The sequence below is a fragment of the Rhinatrema bivittatum genome, chromosome 6 (assembly GCF_901001135.1).
Source record: "Rhinatrema bivittatum chromosome 6, aRhiBiv1.1, whole genome shotgun sequence".
In the NCBI taxonomy this organism is placed as follows: Eukaryota; Metazoa; Chordata; class Amphibia; order Gymnophiona; family Rhinatrematidae; genus Rhinatrema; species Rhinatrema bivittatum.
Genome location: NC_042620.1, coordinates 310,566,776 through 310,584,440, shown reverse-complemented (window position 1 = coordinate 310,584,440; position 17,665 = coordinate 310,566,776). Strand labels below are relative to the sequence as shown.

Sequence of the window (17,665 nt, the reverse complement as noted above, 5' to 3'; positions counted from 1 at the left end):
TACAGTCCGTTTACAGTTTTAAGGGGTAAAGTATTATTAGATTGGTGTTTTTGCTTGATTTTATTTGCTTTGATGTATTGTTTTGTTTTTATGTTTTAATCTTATTGTGTATATTTTTTAATGTTCACCACTGATTTATTATAAGAAAGGTTATTAATAAAAAAAAAAATTGAAAAAGAAAGCAAATCACTCACAAATTCAGATGCAGGTCTCATATAGACTATAAAGTTCCAGTTGCTAACACCAGCCAATAAGTACTCTCTTCCAACCCGGTTGATACAAACTTCAATCACATCTGTTGCCATAACAAGTCTCTCAGCTTGGGAGGAAAATATCTTGGGCTCCGAGCAGACAGAGCGCTTAGAAAGTTTCAGATGTGTGCCGATATCTGACAGCATTTCCAATTCTCTTGGTGCAGGGTTGGGGGGATGTGGATTCCGGGGGATAGGATAAACCTATAGGGCCCTAAGGGGATGACACTCCACCAAATAAACAGCCTGTACTCAAGGTGATGTGTTCCAAGCTGAAAAATTGTGGGACCGAAAAGAATTCAAAAGTTCAAGCAGGTAACAAAAACCAAAAAGATGTCCCAGGGCAAAAACTCCAAACCGAGAGTTCTCCAGGAAATCAAAATCACATCTGCAGACACAGTTCTTATGCTGCGTACGTCGCTTTGCAAATTAACTCTGGGCTCTCTTATTAATCTTTGGTCATCAGACCGCCCCCAAGACTGTTGGGAGAATCCGCCTCAGGTTTCCGCAGTTACTCACCTGGCTGGGGTTGACCCAGAAAAATCTCCTTTTCTCGCCGGGCTGGATCTTCCTAGGTTGGCCCTTTGAACTTGCCGTTGCGTTTCAGCTGGAAAACCCGAGGCGGCGTGCGGCCCCCTTACGCTGCCTCTCCCTCAGACTCCCTCCAACATGTACATCTTGTCCTTCCAAGACCTCCCAGAGTCCCCCTGCCTGGACCCACCCTTTGGGGGAATGGGCCAGCCTGGCACTCCCTAGGTGCTGGAATAACTTTCTAAATAAAATTATATATATATACACACATATACATATACATACATACATACACACACACATACACCTTCCACTTGATCCCCAATGGGGAAAAGGAAGCAAGTTCAAACAGGTTCCAGGTTGGTGACCTGGAAGAAAACCACCACTGCTCCTCAGGACCCTCCCCCCCACCCCCCCACCCCCAATACTGAAACATTCCAATCAATATCGTGTGTTCCAGAGGCAAAGGGTCCCTACAGCGTAGAACACCAGAGAAAAAAGTATCTAAAATTTGCAAAGTTACACAAGAAATTTGAAAAACTAAGAGATGCCGGGTGTATCAAGTCCCTGCCCTAAAATACTTTACATAAGGGTTTGGTGGGGGGTTGTAATTGGAAGCGTTAATCCCACTTTGGCCAGGGTTATCACCAATGGTATTGGGTAGCAATGTGTTAACAACCTCCCCTCCCCCCCATATTGTACAGGTTCTCAACCTCAGCCAAAAGGCCAAGAAGGGACCATCCTCAACTCATAGCTCACACCTTCCATTTGACCATAGCTAGAAAAAGAGGTAAGTACCGCAACTTTAAGGAGCCCCTCTGCTACAAGAATTACTTTGCAAAGACGAAGCCTCTGGATTGCCTCTGCGTGGGCCTGCACCCTGCCCTGTGACGTCCCAAGGCAGGTGCAAAAGGTATCAAGCACCCTAGGCATATCCTCCCCACCTTAAACCCCTGCCTATGGGCAGCAGCACTGGCACCATCCTCCTCCTCTCACCAAGTCCTGCATCCCCTTCCCCATTGTCCACAGTACTCAGCATCCCTTCTCTCTCTCTCCCCCAGCATCCTCCTCTTCCTTCCCTTCACTTCCTGCTCAGCACAGCAGCATCTCTGTCTCCACCCCCACACACACGCACATCTAGCCGGCATCCATTCCCTTCTCTCTTGTGGTGCGGTGCCTTAAAAATGGGTAGGCAGCAGCGAGAGAAATTTGCCATTGCCTGCTTCAGCTAATGGAAGAACTAGAGCTGCGATTTCCAGCTCAGATGTGGTCATTCCGCTAACCAAACTCACTCGTTTTTTTCTACACACCTGCAGGCCGGTACAGTATTGTGTGCATTGAGAGCCTGGGTGCTGGCTTTCGTCCCCGACAGGCAGAGTGTGCAGCGGCAGCTGCTGCCATTTAGATAAATAAGTACTGACTTTATCTGGTGAGGTTTGCCACTTAGACAGGTAAGTCAGTACTTATCCACGAAGTGGCTTTCACAGTTTCTCATTTTTACTGGTTTCAAGTGCCAATGCAGTAGCACTGGAAACTTAATTCCATTTCTAACCCTGGAGTTAAGTTTCCAGCACTAAGAAAATCCTGGCCGGGCCATTGCACCTCTCTGCACTGGGGAGTACTGCTAGGGTGCTAAGCAAGGTTTGGGATTTTTTTGTTTTATTTTTTTTAAGACGAATGTCGCTACTTTCAAAAGGGACTTTCCCAATTCTGTTTATATAAAAAGTAGCATGAAGTCAATACCACAAAAGGTTTAAGCCTTCAGCACTTTGTCTACAGAAGCAGAATTTCCCCCTATCTGCCAAACAAGTATTTATCTCTCTACGTTCCTCTCACTATGGAAACAGACAAATAAAGCAAAAGACAAGAGAGGTTGAGCTTAGCCCAAAACCTCAGAGGTAAATCCCAGCCTTAACGCTTGGCAGTAGGTCTCAGCTCTGAAGCTGAAAGGTGCAGGGTTGGGGGCGTGCAGATTTTGTGAAAGGGGGACAGGATAAACCTGTAGGGCCCTTATTCATACAAGTCAAGCATGAGTGAGTCAGAGTGCATTATTAAGGGGTACATAAAGCAGAAATTCTAGCACAGATCTAAAGAACAAGGTTCAGACAGGCCAACCTGTCAACTCACATAATCTAGGGTAACGACAAAGCCATCACATGTAACAATGTTTACGTGTGAAGCATCATTACACCAGCACAACATGACATCCTTACCATGAGCATAACTGGGCTGGGCAGGTACGTTAGATAAATCTGTGCGTTATGTGAATCACTCAGCTGTAACGCCCCTTGCAAACACAACCATAGATGGATCTTTTTCCACCTATCCATGCTTAGCTATTTGTGCACTCAACAAGGAGGATGACGGCTTCCAGAGCAACACTCCAGGCAGAGTTGGATTTAATTATCCGCATTTCCAAATCTGCTCTAGGCAAGTTATGATTCAGGTACTGAAGGTAGGTCATGGCCCCAGAGGGCTTACAGTTTGCTTTGGTACCTGAGGCAATGGAGGGCAAAGAGAGTTGTTCAAGCTCACAGGGAGTGTGAGTGGGAAAAGCAGGATCTGAAGCTGCCTTCCCGCTCTCCAACCACTAGGCCAAGCCTTAGACCCGGCAGGTTCCTCCTGCTCCTTTGGACATCACAGTTCAATCAGAATTTGCCTCCTTTGGGTTACGGTGCCAAGAGCCTTTATTCATAACTACCCAGGATATCCCCCTATTTTTATATCATCTCTTCCCAGCTATCACAGCAACAGCCAGGAGCCTAAAGCCTTAAGCCACAGCTCCTGCTGAAACCCGGCTAATGTGAACCCTAAGTCTGGTCAACAGCAAAGCCTCCCTCCCTCGGGAGCTATGAATGCCACCTAGACAGTATCCCCAGCTCCAGCTAGCCCAAGGAGCAGAAGCCAGGCCTGGGAATCGATTCCAGGCCCTCCAACTGGCAGTGTACGGCTCTGCCACTGAGCCAACCTATATGTTTTAAATACTAAGACAATAATTATCCAAGGCTTATTACACAGGCAAATTTACCTGCATAAAAAGACAGTTTGTAAATTCACCTCTACATCCAAGGATGAAAGACGGTGGGGTTAGTGTCAGAGGATTTGCTTTTCAAATATTATACACTGCACCTGCAAATTGCACAAGGAAACTGAAAATTGACCTCTGAAGCAGTGTTTCCCATCCCCATCCTGGAGGCACTTCCAAACAGTCAGGTTTTCTGGATAGCCACAATGAATATGCATGAGACAGATTTGCATACACTGGGTCTCCAATATATACAAATGCATCTCATGCATATTTATTACAGATATCCAGAAAAGCAGACTGGTTAAGGCATGCCTCCAGGACAAGTTCAGAAACCACTCTTCTAAAGCACAGTTTAAGGTGCCATAATAAACAGACATGAATAATATTAATAAGACAGATTTTATGTATTTATAATTTCTCTATGATTTATATTTATCTTGATGTTTGTATTTTTGTTTTAATCTATGTTTATGTACTAGGTTCCTCGCTTACAATGAGTGCTGTTGCGATAAGCGGGTTATAAGCAATTTTAAATAAAGATTTTAGAAATTCCAAAAAATCAGACTTATATCATGTCTTTCTTATAAACTCAAGGTGCGTTAAAGCAGGTCCTCTATGAGAATAACATAAGCTTCAAAATATACTATCAGTTAAAATGAATACAAAAACGAATCTGTACGGGGCTGCACATCAGAGCTGGTGATGGAAGGGACTGCTCAGGGCGCTCGCTGGTTGATCACAGTTCCTCCTCCCTAAGAACCTGTATTTATACAGTGTCACATCTGAAGAAGGGAACACTCAAACACCTCACCATTGTCAGCTAACTCTCATGTGATCCAGAAACAGGTATCGCAGCTTCCACTGGAAAAGCAGGGCTCAGCCTGCACGGGAAGCTTTCGTTTTGTGCGCGCCCACAGAAAAGGAGCAAAGCTGACAGCACAGCGAGACCGAAGAGGCTACAAAGTTCAGCTGTTTGACTTGGGAAAAGAAAAGAGGAAGGGTCCAGAAACACGCAGCTCAGGACCAGGTCGCCCCCCCCTCCCCCCGCCAATAGATCGCCACCCCAAAAAGAAAAACCTCAGCTCTTTCTGCTTTTCCACTGCAGAGAAAAATACAGATGTTGTTAAAGAAAAAGAAAATCTGAATTAAATCCTTCTGCCATTTATTTTAGAAAGAAAGGTAAAGGGATAAGGAATCCCAGGGTATCAAGAACAAAAAGCACTCTCAGGTGCCAACACAGCATCCGACTTTTCTATTACAAGCTCTACATAGCAAGGAAGGCACTACCACTGTCTTTTGTAGCTGCCTCCTTATCTGTAACATACGGGCCGATACAACTGGAAGCGCGTTTTCCCTTACCCCTTATTCAGTAAGGGGCGGAAAACGCACGTCCAACCCGCCGAACCTAATAGCGCCCTCAACATGCAAATGCATGTTGAGGGCGCTATTAGGTATTCCCGCGCGATTCAGAAAGCAAAATGTGCAGCCAAGCCGCACATTTTACTTTCAGAAATTAGCGCCTACCCAAAGGTAGGCGCTAATTTCTGAAAGTAAAATTATGGCGATAATTAAGTTGGAGGTCCCAAAAGTTAAAAATAATTAAAAATAAAAAAATAAAAAAAAAATTTAAAAATCAGCAGGTTGAAAACCGGACGCTCAATTTTGCCGGCGTCCTGTTTCTGAACCCGTGGCTGTCAGCGGGCTCGAGAACTGATGCCGGCAAAATTGAGCGTCGGCTGTCAAACCCGCTGACAGCTGCTGCTCCTGTCCAAAAAGAGGCGCTAGGGACGCGTTAGTGTCCCTAGCGCCTCCTTTTACCGCAGGCCCTAATTAGCATAATTTTATTTGCTGTATCACGCACACAGGACACTGGCTTGTGTGCGTGCCGGGAGAGCGGGCACTCACCCGCTCTCCCACGTTTCTTTCTGTATCGGCCTGCTGCAGGTTAGAAGGCACTACCACTGTCTTTTGTAGCTGCCTCCTTATCTGTAACATAGTGCAGCTGGAAAGGAGCAAGTGCTGTCAATCTCGCCCTCACGGCTAAGGTAGGAAGACCCTGCTAGAAAGACACTCACCCCCCTAAATCAAAGCACCATCCTGCTATGCATCCCTTCCCTCCATACAATTCAATGGCATCATTTCTTATATATCCAAAAGTCACAGAAATCTTGGTTCGTGGTGGCTGAGGAAGCTGAGGGGACAGGCAGCCTCGTTTCCTGCCTTTGGGAGATTCTGAGCATTGTTCGTTAGATTCCCAAGCCAGTTCCTTGTTACTGCACTCTTCTGTGGAAAAAAGAAAGCCACCGCATATGTGATAGTAAATTATGCCTTGTGCACAATGCCTATGTGTGCTTTTGTAAGGAGAGGTTCTTCACACAGATTCAGAAAAATGTGTTTGCAACAGGCAGACCTGGCGGCAGTCACAGAAAGCACAAAAGCCACGTGAAAACTGGAAGTGCCTCACCGTGTAGCCATGGCCCTTCCAGTGCTAGGTATGCCAATCTGCATGTTCATTAGCAAGTTATAATTACTAGTGTCAGGCTTGCAGGACCTTTGTCTTACTGACTCACTAACAGGCAACAGAACACAGTTCCAGGCTGCAGACGAACCACAGAGATTCTCCTCGGGTTTGCTGCACCAGTGTTCATATCCTGAACTCAGGGCCCCTGGGAAGCACCTCAGCTACTCCGGGGCAGGGGGTAAGTGGGGGAGGGAGGTCTTAAGTGGCCACTCCTGAATCCTTAAGATCAGGAATGTAACCTGAACAGATCCTTACAGCTCCCTGTCCACAGCACATGATTTTATTGCTTGGATAAGGAAGCAGCACTGTAACATTAAAGGGTGGCAGGGAGGGTCCCACCTGTACTGTAATGAAGCATGAATCCAACAAGGGCTGACCCAGGAATCCAAGGAAAGCCTCATGCCACCTGCTGCTTCCTATCACTGTTAAAATCAGGGAAATGTCTTTGGTTTTTTATCTGATCATTTTGGGGGTCAGGCAGCTTCCTTCTGCATCTTTTGGACCTCTAGGTTGATTGGAGGCAACTTCTACTGGGGCTACCGTAGCGTGAGCCTTCATCTGGAAGGGGTGTCACCTTTTTTAACCCTTTTCTTGTCTAGCCCAGCCATCACGGTTGAAGACTGTGGCTTTCTCTGGAACCCGGTACACATGCGCCCTGAGTGTAACCACTAAACGTCGGCTGGGACTCTCTCTCTCTCCTTAAAGCTGTGAGCTCTGCCTCTGCAAAATGCGTAAGCCCCCGGCCTGGCAAGCTCGGGACTCAAACTCTTGCTTTCTGCAGGGCGGTAGGCAAAACTACAACCAAGCCATCAGGCTGGCCCTGTATCTGATTTTTAAGGTTTGTAATGCAAGCCTAATGCTTTGGATTGGCTTTCTGACAACACTAATGCGATCTTAAACACTAATGCGATCTTAAATGGTTGATATTTAGATTGTGATGGTCACCACACAAAAGGCAGAAGGCCATCCAAAGAGCTACCAGAGAGACAGGCTTTTTCCGTTCATGATCACTGAGATTATTTCAGATTGCTAAAATATGATTGCGAACCACAATCCTCCCCAACTCCTCCCAAACGGGGCCCTGCCCCTTTGGACTGTAGTCCAAAAATCTGTTCTGGTACAGGGCGATTGGACCTGGCTGGCACCAAAAATTAATAAGTGGAGGGTAGGTTAAGTTTAATCCATCCGTTATTCCTGGAGACTCCAGTCTCTATGAAACCCAGCCAATAAGATAAACAGAAATTGGCCCTGAAGGAGCAAGCAGTGTAAGAACAAACACAGAGGTGTCACAACATGAAGAAAAACAACCAGCACTCTGTTAAACAGTGAAGTCTACGAGGAAAGACCTTTTTATTCAACAAATTGATAAAAACTGTCAAAAAAAAAAAAGTGGCCAGCAACAGCATATGAAAATGAAAACACCAGCTGGCTCTTTATCAAGTGACAACTTTTATAAATATTATAAGAGCCAAAAAGCATTAATTAATCACAAAATGTCTTCAAACTTATCTGATGTCACCCAAAATCAATGATTCTTTACCATTAAAGCACTCGATCCATTTCTGTATTCACATTTGTTTCAAACATGGAAATGTTAATATTAACTTATACTGATGCAAATATAAAAATCCCCCCAAAAATCTCTCTAGCCGATAAATGATTTAACCTCTCATCACCCCAGATGCTGATTTAATCTTTTCTTCTCCTACAAATGAATACCGCCCACCCATGACCTGCTACAGAGTGCCCTCAATCGTTTCTTCTCAACTGATGCCAAGTAATTAGATTTCTCATAGTACACTCAACATCCCTCTGCCCACAAAAGATAAAAATGAGCTACACCACAAACTGAATGGTACAGTAGAACCATGAATCCCAATATTATTTTCATTCTCACATTGAGTGTGATAATCTAATGTAATGAATCCACAAACATTACAGTGCCCACGTGGGTGGAAGCCCACTAAATTCCTCTGCAAGACATTAATGAGACTTGGCCGTGAAAGCCCTGTATAAACTGGGTGCCAAATCAGCTTTCACGTTCTTTTGTCTTTGGAAGATAAATTTAGGATTGTTTGCATATTTTAGTTACAGGATTTACAGACCGCCTTTCTAAAGAGATTGACCAAAGCATGTATAACAGAGTGAAAACAAAGACAAGATATAGATAATCCTAATGTACAATATATATATACTTTTATTCCCCATACAATCCTTTAACATAGGGTACAAAATGCAGCAACATCCATTATTGTTCTTTTTGGAATACTCTGAGTTGGTTATAAATCTCACAAACGTGTTTTTCTCTTTTGCTTTAACCCTATGAATTAACTCTGTTTTCGGTTACTTCCCATGTTGCTGGTTCATTCTGGCCATAATCTCTATCAATAAATCTTCCTTGCTGGTTCATCTGATTCAACTAAAACATCAGTGTCCGTAACGGCTCCCTCTCACGGGGAAAAATCCACCAGCAGCCATACTTTCTAATCAGCAATCAGCAAGTAAATATCTTGAGCTATTTTCTGTTTGGAGAATCAAAGTATTAACACATTTTACCACTACTACATTTCATTTCTATAGCACTGCTAAACTGTACTACACGATCTTCAAACTCGAAGGCGGGGTGAGCAAACTACGGCCCGTGGGCCACAACTGGCCCATCTTCTCCTTTTTTTTTGCGGCACGACTACCATGAACATGATCTCCATTATCCCTGGTTTGCTGATGCTCTGACCCAGCATCATCAGCGATATCCCATAGCGCGCCAGTGCATCATTTCGGGCCTTTGCAAATGACAGTAGGCAGGCTGCTGGAGGATGGTGGGGGCTCCAGGTGTGCTGCTGCCGCAGTAGGCAGTGAAAAGGTAGCAGTGCCAGGTGTAAAGGAACAGCACTGGCAGCATTTTTAATCAGAAGGGAATTGTTTTTTATTATTGTCTTTTTTTTTTTTATTGTTAGCATTGAAAAGTTTCATTTTTTATTGTTTAATAAAAAAGAAATCTGGGTGAGGGCATGCATGTTTTATGAGATTTCTTTTTTTTTTTTTTTTGCCTTTTTTTTTTTCTAGCATCGCAATAAAAAAAAAAAAAAATATATATGTATATATCCTGAGACTGTCAGCACCTCCATCTGAAACTATGACGATCCCCCCCCCACCCAAACTGGCGCTCCGAGGCCGATCCTCCCAACCCCTACTGAAGGCGAGAACCACAAGTGTGGCCCTGCACTAAAGTGACGTCCAAACATTAATGGACTTAATTTCATGAATCCCAAACCAAAACTTAAATGAATTATTATTGATTGCATTAATAAAAAATACTTTCAGCAGATTAACCCCTAGATGCATGGGCCACACCTCACACTATCGCCCCCACAGTGCCACGGGAAAAGGTAATGTTATTTCCCATGGTGCTGCCAGCGATAATGTGGAAAACATTATCACCAGCAGTGCTGCCGGGCCATAACCCTGCCCACACTCCTCCCCTAATTTGCATGGCATCGCCACAATGCGGCCCTAATGCACGTGATAACAGCCCATTGCAGAATAAAGAATGACCCTGTTAGTTACCATTCCAGACCATTATAATGTTATCAATATACACGGTAATTTTACCATGGGTATGTTGGCCACAGACTCCTCAGTTGTTAAGTGGTTGAGCTCAGTAGGTGAAAGTCTGACGTTGGGAAACCCAGCATCACCAATTGGCTAAGCGCTCAGAGGTGTAAGTGAAAGAGACATGGTGGAAAGAGGATAACCAATGGGACAGTGCTATACCGGGGTACAAATTATATCGCAATGACAGAGAGGAGCACTCGGGAGGAGGTGTGGCGCTTTATGTCCGGGATGGCATAGAGTCCAACAGCATAAACATTCTGCATGAGACTAAATACAAAATTGAATCTTTATGGGTAGAAATCCCTTGTGTGTCGGGGAAGACTATAGTGATAGGGGTATACTACTGTCCACCTGGTCAAGATGGTGAGATGGACAGTGAAATGCTAAGAGAAATTAGGGAAGCTAACCAAATTGGTAGTGCAGTAATAATGGGAGACTTCAATTACCCCAATATTGACTGGGTAAATGTATCACAGGTCACGCTAGAGAGATAACGTTCCTGGATGGAATAAATGATAGCTTTATGGAGCAATTGGTTCAGGAACCGACGAGAGAGGGAGCAATTTTAGATCTAATTCTCAGTGGAGCACAGGACTTGGTGAGAGAGGTAACGATGGTGGGGCTGCTTGGCAATAGTGATCATAATATGATCAAATTTGATTTAAAGAAAAGTTATTTCGGTTAATTATTTTCATTCTGATTGTGCCCTGCTTTTATTTTATTGGTGAAGTTGGACTTAACCCTCTGAATCTTTGTCAAGGGCAGAAAGTTTACCTGGAATAGGGTTTCCAAACTCAGTTCATGGGACCTTCGACGAGGAATGTTTTCCAGGATAACCGAAATATGCACATTAAACTATACTCAAATCTGAATATTCATTGTGAATTCCCTGAAACCAGACGCGGGGGCTGATTACTGAGGGAGGTGGGAGAGGGGTCGCCTGCTTGAGGGTCCCTTGCTCCGTATCTGACGGGCTGGAGACGTCTGCCTGGGTCCCACCTACCTCCAAATTATATGGAAGGAAGCCCGCGCGTCCAAAACTCCCGCTTCCTACCTGCTTAAAGGAAAGGCGTCCTGGGGGTGGCACCGGGTGCAATCCTCCCCCTCCTCGGGCAGTCCTTCCGCTTTCTGGCCACCCGGGAACGGCAGGAAGGGCCCTGCTGCATCCATCCTCCCAACTTGCAGCGGCGAGCGGTCACTGGGAGGGACCCAGCACCGAGCTTACACGTGCCCAGCGCAAAGAGCAGATGCAGATGCGCTAGCGCGAAGCTGTGCCTGCAAGTCAGTAAATACAAAAAAGTATCGGGGTGGAGAAGGTCACTGAATAAATGCAACAGAGGGGGGAAAGAAATCTGCTCCTCTGGGTCTGATCGGAAGCAGAAAGAAGGCAAGTGAATGCGAAGCGTCCCGGGAAGGGTACAATAAAGGTTTCTCTTCCTTCTGCGTCTCCGCCTTTATTCCGTCCGTGCTTCTTTCTCCTCTCGATCTCTCCCTGACCTTCCCCTTTTTCTCTGTCACTCGGTGCTTGCCTCGTTTGGTCTCCCCCCCTGCCGCCGCCGCAGAGCTCACTGGAGGGTGACCAGGAAGTGTCTGCAGACGCTAGCGGCAGCCCCGGGCAGGCAGAGCTGCGGGATCGGATCACGGGCTCGGACTTTTAAGTCTCTCGTCAGAGGGAGGGGGAGGGCCCCGCCTGCAAACCGTAACGCCTGTCGAGTTCAAGTGAAGGGGACAATACGAGCAGCATCATAAAAATAACTTTGGTTGGCAATGAAACTATAATCGCCGGTAATCCCTCGTTTTCCATTCAGAATTTTTTTTTCTCCTCATTCTTAAGCAGTTATGAGAATTAAGATTTTTGAAAGCTGTTCCTGCTTAGCAGAGACCCATGCCAGCCTCATACCATGCAAGTAAAATAGGACTGTAAGCCCACAAATCATGGGGCAGACGGGCATTTTCACGTTTAGCCTGAAGGCTTCTCCTTCACTGATTTAATTTTAGCTTACCTGAAAAAGAGGGCCAGGTACACATGAGCAGGTAAGCATTTTAATCAGAATTGTCATTTTAATACTCGGAAGATGGCAATCTAAAATATAAGGAGAGCTGCTTGGAATTTAAAGTGAAGCCTACTTAGCATTTGTGAAACAGAAGGGTGGGTTTTATTGGGTGGCGGGTGGGAAATGATAGACTTAAAGGTCATGTTCTTTCTAAAGAACATGACCTTTAAGCCTGTCATTTCCCCCACCCCCTCTCCCCCCCCCAAATGCTAAAAATAAAAACCCCAAATCTACCAGAATGAAATCCGGGGTCTGTTTACTAAGGTGCAATGTGCATTAACAGGCCTGCCATGATTTCTAATAGGGCCTCATCACTAATAACGCACGGGAATGCACATTACTGTGTGCGGCCTCTTACCAGATGGATTCCTTCCTAAATTCCATACCAACACCAACAACCTGAGGTTAAAGGACAAAAAAAACCGCTTAATCTCAATCTTCTTGCGACAGGAATCAAAGAAAGCTTTAGAAAGTGCAGCAGGAGTGTGGTGGGAAAAAAATGTTCACGGGCATGAGGGGTTGAGGGCATCAGTAACAGCACCGATTTTCAGCCAAGTGTAATGCATGTGTGGTAAGCAAACAAGAACATGAGACGCGCCATGCTGGGTCAGACCAAGGTCCATGGAGCCCAGCATCCAGTCTCTGACAGTGGCCAGTCCAGGTGGCAAATACCTGGCAGCTCCCAAAAGAGTAGATCTATTTCCTGTTACTCACTCCCATGTAAGAATACACAACACACTGCACAAGCTGTACTGTATTACAGCAAAAATACCATTTTAAGTCTATCATAGGTGATTGTGTATGTGTATATAGTCTTCCATTTTCTACTTTCATTATAGAGCTGCACCATAAGATTTTCTCTTAGCCTCCAGCTTTGCAGGTTCGACAGAATAAAGACCGTAGCTTCTGCTTTTTTTTTGCTGCCAAACTAAACTTCAGCTCTCTAATCTCTGCACTCTCTCTGTACTGTGTGTGCAGCATTTCTCCCAGTCATGCAGGGAACCTGCGCTCTTTAACCTTCAGCTGTCTAATACATTGAAATAAGGATCCTGCCCCCCCTATTCTGTACCTATTTGGATGGTTGTCTGTGCCAAAACCTTCCTTCACGTGACTGTGCATGGAAACCATGGTTCAAGTTGCAAAACTTCTGCTTTCTCTCTCTCTCTCTCTCTTCCTTTACTCTTTCCTATACTCAGACTAGCGCACACGGAAGTCACAGCGTGCATGTGTGTGTGCGTTGGTAACACTCTGCACTGCCTGGGAATTTCCCAGTGCTCAGCATAACAAAATAGAAATGAAGAACCAGAGGTGTCCAATGACAATAGTAACAACGAATGACGTTTCTGGCTCCAGAGACCCCCTCCTCCCGGACCCTGACGGGCCTGGCATTCTCACCCAGTTGATGCAGCTCAGGAAGAGACGAAAGTCACATGAGGATGGCGAGTTGCTGGAGTAATTCCCCATGCTGGCTTTTTCTTTAAAACTGACTTTTGAATGAGATCTGCAGCCAGCTCACTGAAATAACAGCATTTTTACTTTATTGTATAAAGCAGCAATAAAAGTCAACAAACAAGCTGTAGGTGTAGGTCACATCTTTTTACTGGATGAACTTAATACATTTCTGGCTAGCATTCAAGCTTTCACATGATGAAGGGACTGTGTCTCTCGAAGGCCAGTCAAATATGTATTAAGTTTTTCCAATAAAAAGGTATCACCTAAAATTTGTTTGACCCTTATTTATATGTATCTATGTCAAATAACATGGCAACCATACTATTTTATTCTTAGAAAGTAGAAAAGGAGTTCTATATTAGCCTTCCAGAATATGAAATTTATTTAAGCAAAAAAAAAAAAACCCCAACAAAATAGTTGGATGCGGATGAGAAATTTATTAGTTTAATGCAAGGGACCCAAACTATGGTCTGCAGTCCACATCCAGCTCCCAGAGCAATTTTTTGCAGCTTGCCAAACACTTCTCTGCCCACAGCCAAATCGATTCATGGAGCAGGGTTAACACTTTTCTGTTTACCATGTGCACTGGTGAGAGAAGCAGACAGTGCTGGAGGGGGGGGGGTCGCCATTCCCCTCCAGCGGAAGAGAAGTCCCGGGTGAGTGAGGGGTCAAGAGTGAGAGGAGGAGGAAGAGTGGAGGGAATAAAAGGACAGGGGAAAGGATGTGAGTGAGAGGAGGGTGAAAAAAAGGTGGGGAAGGAGAGAGCAGAGTGTATGGGCGTGTGTGTGTGTGAGTAGGAGAGTGTGCACCACAAATGCATCACTGCCATTCACACTCCTCCCCCTCCATGCACACGCAACCCTGGGGAAAAATGCAAATGCTGAAGAAGGGGGTGGGGCAGGGTCATGGCAGGGTTGCTCATTTCCTAGGAATATTTTTACTGACTTGCTATCTTTCATACCTCCGCAGGAACCCCACTGCCCGCTTCCCCCTTACGAAGCATTTCGGGTCACTGAAAGGACCAGACTCCAAGGGAGAACCCACCACTGTTGCCTCTTTCCTTACCCCTCCCCCTCCCTCTTGGTGATTGGAAATGTCACATGTGGCACACATTGTTTTAAAAGCTTGGGGACTCCTGGATTAATGGATTTATAAAACTGATTAATTTAATGTGTTTAATGAGATTGAGAATGGGCCCCTTAAAATAGTTTTTTTTTCCAGCCTGGTCCTGTGTCTTGGTGGCAGCACAGAGGTGCATCAGTTCAGGTAAGGTAAGGCTATATACATCACAGGTGATGGACCCGGGCCTAGGATGGAAAGGCAAATGCCATGGTGGGGACAAGAGCAGCATTGAGAACTTCAATTTCAAAGAATCGTTTCCCTTCAAGCCCCCAATAGCAAAGACTCAGTGGGAACACCTGATAAAAATTGTATTTGAAATACATTTTTATCCGCCAGAACATATATATATCAGAGCTTCCCAAACCTGTCCTGGAGACCCCACAGTGAGTCATTTTCAGGATATCCACAATGAATATGTATGAGAAAATTTGCTGGGTCTCCAATGCATTCAGATTTGTCTCATGCATATTCATTATGATTCTCCTCGGACAGCAGGATGTTAGTCCTCACACACGGGTGACATCATCAGATGGAGCCCAGCATGCCACTATTCGCATGTCCACGTGGGGTCCCTCTTCAGTCTCTTTTTTTCTGCGAAGTAGTTGCTGGTTCTGGAGCTCTGCTCTTCCTTTTTTCTAAAAGAAGTGTTCCCAGTCATTTTTTTCACGTTTTTTCCTGCGCCGGGGCCCTCTTCTCCAGTCGGTGCGGTCCAGAGGCGTGCTAGGCCCTTTTTTTTCCTTTCGTTGCAGTCGATTCCCAGCGTGTCACTCCTTTGTGGCCACTGGCCATCAACCACTCAACCGGCTGTTTTTTATGGCATCGTTCGGTTTTCGACGGTGCCCCCAGTACCCACGGACCATATCTATTACTGATCCACATAAGGTTTGTATCCTCTGCCTGGGGTAGTCACACAATGTCTGTGGTTGCCAACTGTGTGATCAGATGACCCTCAAGGGCCGTTGTGCCCGGCTGAATAAGATGGAAAAGCTTTTTGAATCCAAAAACTATGATCCATCCACTCTGGCATCGGGGGCATCGACTCCTAGAAGCCGAGGGGAACCATTGGATACACTGTCCCTTTCCACTCCCCCAGTGGGGCCCCTCTGCGAGAGAGGAGCCAGACATAGGCTGTCTCCGATGTCGTCGCATTCTAAGATGTTGGGTTCTTCAACTTTCTCCAAGGAAAGACCGGGCCAAGCACCACTGCAAACACCATCACCGGTTGTGTTACACGTGCCGGCTGCGGCAGATCCGTGGCCCGGCCCTCTTACCTCTCTCAAGCTAATCCAGTGCCTGGTTCCTCGTCTCTGGTGGCAGTGGGCCACCGGTTTCGTCCTCGGGCTTCCCCTGGTGCCTCCGGCTCAGTTACAAATCCTGGTGCTCTGCGTCGGGCCTCTCCGCGTGGCCCGTAGAGAGATGCCGCCATTCAGCGCTGAGTCCCTCCCTAGGCGCACGCGCACATCACTGCAATTTAAGTAGGGCCCGTGGCGGGAACCGAGCCATGGCCCTGGATGATGACATCAGCGGAGCTCCGGTACTTACGCCCAGGGTCCACTTCCTAAGATTGCCTTTGAAACAGGTCTCCTCGTTGGTTGAGAACTCGTTGCCACCTCATGATCCTCTTCGTTCCTGGTTCCTGTTCCTTGCTGACTTTGGTTCCTGTTCTCCTTGTTCCTGTGTTCCTGATCCTTAACCTATCCTCAGATTGCCTCTTCGGATCTTGACCTCTGCTTTGCCTGACCATGCCGTTGACTTTCTCCAAGCCTGGATCTCTGCTTTGCCTGACAACACCGTTGACGCTCTCCAAGCCTGGACCTCTGCATTGTCTGACTACTCTGTTGCTTTATCCAGACCCAGTCCTCTGCGTTGCCTGACTACTCCGTTGCCTCTCTCCAGACCCAGACCTCTGCATTGTCTGACTACTCCGTTGCCTTTCTCAAGACCCAGACCTCTGCATTTTCCTACTACACCTGTGTCCTTCTCCTTCAGACTTCAGCCTTGCTTGCCACTGCTTCCAGATTGCCGCCAGCCCTGACTTCAGCTTACCTCACGACGCCTTTTCAGTCTACGTCCTGGCCGTGGCCTATTCAGGCTTCAGCCTGTTCTTGCTTTGGCGCCCCCTGTCTGACTTTGTTCCTATTGGCGCCTGGGTCTCCGGGACCCCGCCTTGTCCAGTATAGACTCACATTTTCCTCTATTGCTGCCTCTGGGCTGACTTCGATCCTTCCATCGACGACATATGGAGGCCCACCTAAGTCCAGCCGGCCCCGGCACCCAAAGGCTCAACCCGCGGGGAACGAGGGCTGGTGTTGGTGAAGCGCCAACTGGCCTCCATCCATCAGCCCTCTCCGCCTACCGACGGTGGGGACCCATAGGCTCCTTCCTACAGGTTGCGTCAACCCCACCTCGGCCCAAGGGTCCACCTCCGGTGCAACAGATTTCTGTCGATGCACAGCTCTGGAACCGATATGGCATCAGTGACCACCGTGCCACCACCGAAGTGACTCCATGGGGAGGAGGCATCATCCTCTATCGGACCCGGGAGGTCTAGGCATTCCCCACAGATATCGGTGCTGGGCCCCGAGCCTCAGGGCTCCGAGGAGGCTCCGGTGATGCCTCCTCCTCCTCCTCCTGAATACTTGTCTGAGTCCTCCGAGTATCCTGAGTCTGAGACAAGTTGGAAGATGGTAATTGCAGTCCTTAGCCTGGCAGCGAAGATGGCACAGGAAGAGCAGATGAATAGGGAATCAGGATGTCCCAATCCTCATCCAGCAGCATGGAACACTGCATGAAGAACGCTGGAGGACTGATGGCGGCGAGTTCAGGATGCAGGACAACTCGCAATGATGGTGAGAAAGAGGAACAAGACGACATCTTAGGAACTTGGTATGGTGATAAAGGCTGGAATTCCTGCTTGCACAGAGCAAGGGCTGGACCGTAGCTGTAGATTTAAAGCGACGCGCCATGTCGAAGACATGGAGGAGAAACACAGCAAGGTGACGTCTCAGAAGAAGTGGAGTGGAATCCAAGGCTGGAATCCCCACTTGCACAAGCAGAGACAAGGTCTTGACTGTGGATGGTCCCAGGCAAG

The 17,665-nt window shown here is 46.6% G+C and overlaps 1 protein-coding gene across 1 annotated transcript in view; it reads right to left on the bottom strand.

Moving 5' to 3' along the window:
• LOC115094422 (interaptin-like) overlaps window positions 1–11,556 on the bottom strand; it is a 49,219-nt gene extending 37,663 nt beyond the window's left edge. Inside the window, exon 1 of the mRNA XM_029607462.1 lies at window positions 11,001–11,556. Within this exon, the coding sequence (XP_029463322.1) occupies window positions 11,001–11,116 (116 nt within the window). The 5' untranslated portion in view covers window positions 11,117–11,556. The remainder of the gene's footprint in view (window positions 1–11,000) is intronic.
• Between the last annotated feature and the right edge of the window lie 6,109 nt (window positions 11,557–17,665).